Here is an 8,886-nt window from a genome sequence, read left to right as displayed (position 1 = left end):
AATGGTATATGATTCTTGGAGATACAAATTAAATGGTATAGAATTCTTGGGGGCATGGTGAATGGTACATATTATTGAGGATACAGTGTGAACAGTATAGAATTCTCAGACACAGAATGAATAGTATATATTATTGGGGATACAAAGTGAATGGTATAGAATTCTTAGGGCACAGGCTGAATGGTATGTACTATTGGGGATACAGTGTGATTGGTAAATAATATTAGGATACAGAGTGAATGGTATATAATTCTTGGGGATATGGTGTAAATGATATATGTTATTGGGGATACAGAGTGAAGGATGTAGAATTCTTGGGGATACAGAGTGAATGGTATATAATTGGGGATACAGTGTGAATGGTATATATTTCTTGGGGATACAGTGTGAATGGTGTATAATTCTTGGGGATACAAGGTGAATGGTCATATTCTTGGGAATACAGTTTGAATGATATATAATTCTTGGGGATACAGTGTGAATGGTGAATATTATTGGGAACACTGAATGATATATAATTATTGGGGATACAGTGTGACTGTGTATAATTATTGGGGATACAGTGAATGGTGTATAATTCTTGGGGATACAGTGAAAATGATAGAATTCTTGGAGGTACAGTATGAATTATATATAATTATTGGGCATACAGTGTGAATGGTAAATATTAATGGGGATACAGTGTGAATGGTATATGATTCTTGGAGATACAAATTAAATGGTATAGAATTCTTGGGGACATGGTGAATGGTACATATTATTGATGATACAGTGTGAATGGTATAGAATTCTCAGACACAGAATGAATAGTATATATTATTGGGGATACAAAGTGAATGGTATGGAATTCTTAGGGCACAGGCTGAATGGTGTATAATTCTTGGGGATACAGTGAAAATGATAGAATTCTTGGAGGTACAGTATGAATGATATATAATTGTTGGGCATATAGTATGAATTATATATAACTCTTGGGGATACAGAGTGAATGCTATATAATTCTTGGGGATACAGTTTGAATGGTATATAATTCTTGGGGATACAGTTTGAATGGTATATAATTCTTGGGGGATAAAGTGTGAATGATATTTAACTCTTGGAGATACAGTTTGAATGGTATATAATTCTTGGGGATGCACAGTGAATGGTATATAATTCTTGGGGGATAAAGTGTGAATGATATTTAACTCTTGGGGATACAGAGTGAATGCTATATAATTCTTGGGGATACAGTTTGAATGGTATATAATTCTTGGGGATGCACAGTGAATAGTATATAATACTTGGGGGATAAAGTGTGAATGATATTTAACTCTTGGAGATACAGTTTGAATGGTATATAATTCTTGGGGATACAGTTTGAATGGTATATAATTCTTGGGGATGCACAGTGAATGGTATATAATACTTGGGGGATAAAGTGTGAATGATATTTAACTCTTGGAGATACAGTTTGAATGGTATATAATTCTTGGGGATACAGTTTGAATGGTATATAATTCTTGGGGGATAAAGTGTGAATGATATTTAACTCTTGGAGATACAGTTTGAATGGTATATAATTCTTGGGGGATAAAGTGTGAATGATATTTAACTCTTGGAGATACAGTTTGAATGGTATATAATTCTTGGGGATGCACAGTGAATGGTATATAATTCTTGGGGGATAAAGTGTGAATGATATTTAACTCTTGGGGATACAGAGTGAATGCTATATAATTCTTGGGGATACAGTTTGAATGGTATATAATTCTTGGGGATGCACAGTGAATGGTATATAATACTTGGGGGATAAAGTGTGAATGATATTTAACTCTTGGAGATACAGTTTGAATGGTATATAATTCTTGGGGATACAGTTTGAATGGTATATAATTCTTGGGGGATAAAGTGTGAATGATATTTAACTCTTGGGGATACAGAATGAATGCTATATAATTCTTGGGGATACAGTTTGAATGGTATATAATTCTTGGGGATGCACAGTGAATGGTATATAATTCTTGGGGGATAAAGTGTGAATGATATTTAACTCTTGGGGATACAGAGTGAATGCTATATAATTCTTGGGGATACAGTTTGAATGGTATATAATTCTTGGGGATGCACAGTGAATGGTATATAATTCTTGGGGGATGAAGTGTGAATGATATTTAACTCTTGGGGATACAGAGTGACTTCTATATAATTCTTGGGGATGCACAGCGAATGTTTGGGGAAACAGTTGATTGGTATATAATTCTTAGGGATACACAGTAAATGGTACATAATTTGGGGGGATACAGTACTGCTTCTACTCTGGGACTTCATGAATGGGGAGGTGCCAGTGCCCTTTGACCCCGGCGGGCCCCTCACTTCCGGTTGGAGACGTGGCCGCTGCCGCCATCTTGCCGGCGCTGGGATCGCCGCAGGTTCGGTTTGTCCGCTCTCGGCTGCCCGGCGACAATCTCCTCACAGCCAGAGCAACGACAGCAGCGGGCGGCAGAAGGAGAGGCCTACGGTGGACGCGAAGATGGTAAGAAAGGGAGAAGCTGTGTGTCTTTCGCCCTCCTCCTCCTCTTCTGGCGGTCGGGCTGGGCCTGCCCAGGGTAGGCCGCAGGGGGCCACAAAGAGCTTTCCTGAGAGCTCCGTCCCATTCTGCATCGCCCCCCCCCCCCCCCCCAGGTCCCCACTGCCCTGCCCGCCCCCTTCCCACAAACTATCTCATTGAATTAACCTCGGCACTGGCCTTTAAACGACGGCGTGGCTGCTATCGCAGCGAAACTGGACTAAACCCAGAGCAGAGCTGGCCTCTTCCCCCTTTTAACGAAAGGTACTGTTGTTAAATACTGTGAGTGGATCTCAATCGACAGTGAAACCAATGCGACATGGCTCCCTGCAACCCATAACATCAGACTGCCTTTCGGAATGGGTTAGCTGAAACTTATCATTTGCCGAAACGTCTTTGCTCATTTGCCATTCTCCATCAAACCACTCAATCTTGTGTGATCCTGAGGGTGACTATAAATAAACAAACAGAACATTTCCTTCGTTAGGTAGTCAAGGAATCGAAGTCTTATTTGGAGACCCTTTTGTCAGAGCCTTTTCAAATGATCCTGAGTTTAAAATAGTTTTTGTATTTCCAACAATATCTAATTTCAAGCATTCACCCTTTCTCTCCTTTCTTGTTAGTCTGTTTCATACCCCTTACCCTTTAGTGTTTTAGTGTAGGGATGGCCTGTCACATTTTTTTTCCTACCATCTAGATGTGACACATCATCACTTCATATGCAACGGCCCAGGATTGAACAGTGTTAGTAGCTCATCTTATTTGAGAATGATTCAAGTTGAGGTTTAAAATAGACTTTTTTTTTTCAAAAGACACCATAACTTTTCCTATGTGTTTGTGTACATAAGCATCAGTTTGAGAGTTAGTCTGAAGTACAGTAGGTGAACTTTGAGTTTTTAAGTTGTTGTCATTAAGACAATGAGGCCCTCATTGTCTTCAACTTGTTTTCAGTTATACATTTTTTTTGAGGGTACAGTACTGCAGGGAAAGTTAAACTTTGGGTTCCACCTCTTTGTCAACTGAAAAATCCAAACCTTTGGAAATGTGATCACTTTTTGTGAAACGTGTGCAAAATTTTAGGGCTTGTAAATGTCATTTCAATACTTGTGTATTGATTAGTAGCAACAATTTTGATCTTAAAATTTTCAGGCTGAAATTGTTTTCTTACTTTAGAAAGATAGAACAGTGTTGCTGTTTGGAACAGGTAAATTTGAGGTCGGGCTGGAAGGTGTTAGTAAAGTGGATGAACTGTTCAACCTCCTCTTGGGAGCACAAGGTAGCGCCAATACAGTTATCAATGTAGCAGAGGAAAAGGTGGGGGGATGGTGCCAGTGTAGCTGTGGAAGATGGACTGTTCCCACATCTGACAAAGAGGCAGGCATAGCTGGGGCCCATGCGGGTACCCATGGCTACTCCTTTGGTTTGGAGGAAGTGGGATCTCCCAGACCACCCATAACCTCATCACCTCAGGGGATCTCCCATCCTCCGCCTCATAGTCCCACAACCCCGCACCGCCCTTGTCTACCTCCTGCCCAAAATCCACAAACCTGACTGCCCCGGCCGACCCATTGTCTCAGCTTGCTCCTGCCCCACTGAACTCATCTCTGCATACCTCGACACGGTCCTGTCCCCCTTAGTCCAAGAACTCCCCAACCTACGTTCGGGACACCACCCACGTCCTCCATGATTTTTGCTTCCCTGGCCCCCAATTCCTTATCTTCACCATGGACATCCAGTCCCTATACACCTCCATCCCCCATCACGAAGGCCTCAAAGCCCTCTGCTTCTTCCTTTCCCGCTGAACCAACCAGTACCCTTCCTCTGACGCCCTCCTTCGACTGACTGAACTGGTCCTCACTCTGAACAACTTCTCTTTCCAATTCTCCTACTTCCTCCAAACCAAAGGAGTAGCCATGGGCACCCGCATGGTCCCCAGCTATGCCTGCCTCTTCGTAGGATATGTGGAACAGTCCATCTTCCGCAGCTACACTGGCACCACCCCCCATCTTTTCCTCTGTTACTTCGATGACTGTATTGGCGCTACCTCGTGCTCCCACGAGGAGGTTGAACAGTTCATCCACTTTACTAACACCTTCCACCCCGACCTCAAATTTACCTGGACCGTCTCAGACTCCTCCCTCCCCTTCCTAGACCCCTCCATTTTATCTTGGGCGACCGACTCAACACGGACGTTTGCTATAAACCGACCGACTCCCATAGCTACCTAGATTACACCACCTCCCACCCTGCCCCCTGTAAAAACGCCATCACATATTCCCAATACCTTCGCCTCCGCCGCATCTGCTCCCAGGAGGATCAATTCCAATACCAAACAACCCAGATGGCCTCCTCCTTCAAAGACCGCAATTGCCCCTCATACATGGTTGACGATGCTCTCCACTGCATCTCCTCCACTTTCTGCTCCTCTGCCCTTGAACCCTACCCCTCCACTCGCCACCAGGACAGAACCCCACTGGTCCTCACCTACCACCCCACCAACCTCGAGATACATCGTATCATCCTTCGTCATTTTTGCCACCTCCAAACAGACCCCACCACCAAGGATATATTTCCCTCCCTTCCCCTATCAGCGTTCCAGAAAGACCACTCCCTCCGCGATTCCCTTGTCAGGTCCACACCCCCCACCAACTCAACCTCCATTCCCGGCACCTTCCCCTGCAACAGCAAGAAATGCAAAACTTGCGCCCACACCTCCCCCTCACTTCCCTCCAAGGCCCCAAGGGATCCTTCCATATCCATCACAAATTCACCTGCACCTCCACACACATCATTTGCTGCTCCTGATGTGGCCTCCTCTACATCGGGGAGACAGGCCGCCTACTTGCGGAACGTTTCAGAGAACATCCCTGGGACACCCGCACCAACCAACCCAACCGCCCCATGGCTGAACACTTCAACTCCCCCTCCCACTCCGCCAAGGACATGCAGGTCCTTGGCCGCCTCCATCGCCAGACCATGGCAACACGACGCCTGGAGGAAGAGCGCCTCATCTTCCACCTAGGAACCCTCCAACCATACGGGATGAATGCAGATTTCTATAGCTTCCTCATTTCCCCTCCCCCCACTTTATCTCAGTCCCAACCCTCTGCCTCTGCACCACCTTCTTGACCTGTGATCTTCTTCCTGACCTCTCCGCCCCCACCCCCTCCCCGGCCTATCACCCTCCCCTTAACCTCCTTCCACCTATTGCATTCCCAACACCCCCTCCCCCAAGTCCCCCCTCCCTACCTTTTATCTTACCCTGCTTGACACATCATTCCTGAAGAGGGACTTATGCCCGAAACGTCGACTCTCCTGCTCCTTGGATGCTGCCTGACCTGCTGCGCTTTTCCAGCAACACTTTTTTCTGCTACAAAGATATGCAGATTGTGTGTTGAGTTTTAGAAAGCTACATGTTGGTGATGTACTGCTGTTAAATGGCAATTCAAAACTGTAGTGTTCTTTATCAAATGTTATCCTTTTTCTTTAAGTTGACTCCCTGGTGAGTTGTTCAGTGTGTAGCAGATTTGCTGTGATATTAGCCATAGAGTTTCCAGTTTGACTCCAGGTTTCTACTGACTAAACTTACCTCGGGCAAAACAGCAATTGGCCAAATTCACAATCGTGGACTGAAAAGCCACTGGTGCTTGCTGTTAGATATTTATTGACCTGGACTATAAAGTGCCTGTGAATGTGTAATAATCATAGAATTGGACATGGGTTGGACTTGGATATGATTTCAGGCCCTTGCAAACCTACACCATGTTTGCATGGCTAACCATGATTGATTACAATTCAGTCACTGTTAATAGGTCAAAGTCCTGGAACTGTCTCCCTGAAGTTCACTTTATCACATGAACTGCAGCAGTTCAAGAAGGCACGACCATCTGAAGGGCAATTAGGTGGTTAGCCAAACCTATGCCCCATGAATTTATAAAAGTCATTGTGGAAAATATTAATTTATGAAGGAGTTGTCTGATTTGGAGTGTGTTAGCTATATGGAGAGGTTGGATCTACTTGTATTGTTTTCACGAGAGGGTTGGAGGCTGCGAAGTAACTTGATAGACCCTGCTAGGCAAGGTGTTAGGAGCAGATATGATACCAATGTTTAAAAGGCATTGAGACAGAGACCCAAACAGACAAGGAATGGGAGAAGATGGACTATTTGTAGATGGGTCAGCTTAGTTTAGAACAATGTCGTGATGGGCCAAAGGGTCTGTTCCTATACTGTACTATTCCATGTTCTAAGTCGTGAAGGCTGTCGGCATCATGGAAGAAAGATGAAAATGTTCAAGATATAGTTCAATGGACTTTTAGGTCCTAAGGGAATCACGGAATATGTGGACACTGAGAGAAAGTGAAAGTCAAAGATCAGCCATGACATGATTGAATGGAGTGGCAGTTTTGAAGGGTCATATGGTCCAGTTGGTATTCTTGCCACACTGCTTGGAGGTGGTGTTTAGGATGGTGGTGTAGGCTGCATAAGAGCCTGACAGTGTTTCACAACCCTGCTAAAGTATAATGTTAAGAGGCTTGCAGTGGTGTTTACAAGTCTAACTCAGTATCTCAACCACTTGTTATTGAGAGTCTCGTGTAGATACAAAGGTTGACTTTTTTTTTGCATTTGCCTCAAAAGTGAATGCAAGATGATCTTGGCTGTTTGATTTTTGACATATTTCCATTGGGAAAACTGTAAATTCACTTTAAAAATTGCAGACTCAGAAGAGGAAAAAATATGCAAGCTTTTTTACAAGGTGCAAATCGGAGTAAGTTATCAAATTGTCCTGGTGAGTTGTGTGGGACTGCAACAAATGGACCAACTGGCCTGGCTGATTGGAAAGAAAGATCCTGTATTTACAGAGGAACCTCGATTATGCAAACGACACAGTCAGGGAGTATTTTGTTCGGATAATCGAATGTGAGGTAACACAGTTTAGCCAAGCATCAGGACTTGTGATCTTCTTCGGATAATCTAATTGAAGTTTCTCTGTATGTTGTATTTTCAAGTCCTCATTTAGCTTCATAACCAAAATGCCTTCAGCAAGAAGTCCCAGGTTGATGATCCATCTCAAACTCTTCCTGAGATCCCTAGCATCATAAGTGCTAGTCTTCAACCATTCCAGTTCATTCAACATAATGTGAAGAAAGGGCTGAAGCCACTCGATTCAGAAAGGCTTTGGGCGCTGATAGTACCTTGGAAAGAGTATGGATGAAGTGCTTTGGAACTTGCCACTCCCTTTGCAAGCTGTTCCAGAACAGATACAACATTGGCATTTCCCCAACAATGTGAAAAATGCCCAGAAATGATATGACCATTAAAAGTAGGACAAATCCAATCTGGCCAATTACTAGCTTATCAGTTTGTTCTTAATCATCAACAAAATGATGGAAGTTGTTATGAATGGCGCACTTAGCAGTAACTTGCTCAATTTCGTTTCTGCTAGGGTGACTTGGTTCATGATTTTGTTACAGCCTTGGTTCACTTGACTTCAGAGGTGAGGTGAGATTGGCATCAAGAAGCGCTTGACAGAATGTGGTATCAAATAGTCCAGGCCAAACTGAAGTCTGGGATTTGGGGGATGTTCTCCATTGGTTGGAGTCCTGCGTAGCACAAAGGAAAATGATTGTTAGAGTCCCCACCTTGTTCCCAGGGAAACTAATGCTCATGCCACGTGACTGCCAGGTAGTTAGTGTTTCAAGCAAAAGAAAATCTGATCATTACCCCTTAACAATCAATTGCATTCTAATCTATTCTAATCCTGGGGGCCTTCAGCAAATACAAAAAAAATTGAAATTGACGTGTAATATAAATATTGTGACTGCATGACCAGGCTAGAGACTGGGAATTAAGTAGTGACTGACTTGATTGCTTTCTCCCAAATGTTATTCACTGTTTGCAAGCAGAAGTCAGGATTATAATAAAATATTCCTCACTGATTTGGATGGATGAATGCAACTGCAAAAATACTCCAGAACCTCAACGTTTTGAGGACAAACTGTGGGAGTCACTAGCTAGGCTAGTCTTTGTTGCCCAGAGGATGATTTTGAGTCAGCTATGTTGCTGTGTGTCTGGAGTCACATGTAGGTTAGACTAGGTAATGACAGCAAATTTGTTGTTCTAAAGGGCATTAATGAACCAGATGGGTTTTATAATTGACAATGGTTACGTGGTCGCCATTGGACTAATTTTTAAATCCAGTTTTTAAAGTTGATTTTATATTTCACCATCTGCCACGTGGGATTTGAACCTATGTCTCCAGCACATTAACCTGGGATTCTAAATTACTGGTCCAGGGATAATGCCACTACACCACCATCTCCCACCTAAACACCATGTG

The 8,886-nt window shown here is 43.4% G+C and overlaps 1 protein-coding gene across 2 annotated transcripts in view; it reads left to right on the top strand.

Annotated features, from left to right (window-relative positions):
* Window positions 1-2,370: 2,370 nt before the first annotated feature.
* LOC140494229 (coatomer subunit delta) overlaps window positions 2,371-8,886 on the top strand; it is a 45,085-nt gene continuing 38,569 nt past the window's right edge. For both annotated transcript variants that reach the window (XM_072593446.1, XM_072593445.1), the window contains exon 1: window positions 2,371-2,515. In XM_072593446.1, coding sequence (XP_072449547.1) covers window positions 2,513-2,515 — 3 coding nt within the window. In that variant the 5' untranslated portion in view covers window positions 2,371-2,512. The remainder of the gene's footprint in view (window positions 2,516-8,886) is intronic.

Source organism: Chiloscyllium punctatum, chromosome 23 (assembly GCF_047496795.1).
Source record: "Chiloscyllium punctatum isolate Juve2018m chromosome 23, sChiPun1.3, whole genome shotgun sequence".
Classification (NCBI taxonomy): domain Eukaryota; kingdom Metazoa; phylum Chordata; class Chondrichthyes; order Orectolobiformes; family Hemiscylliidae; genus Chiloscyllium; species Chiloscyllium punctatum.
This window is presented reverse-complemented; position numbering and strand designations above follow the sequence as displayed.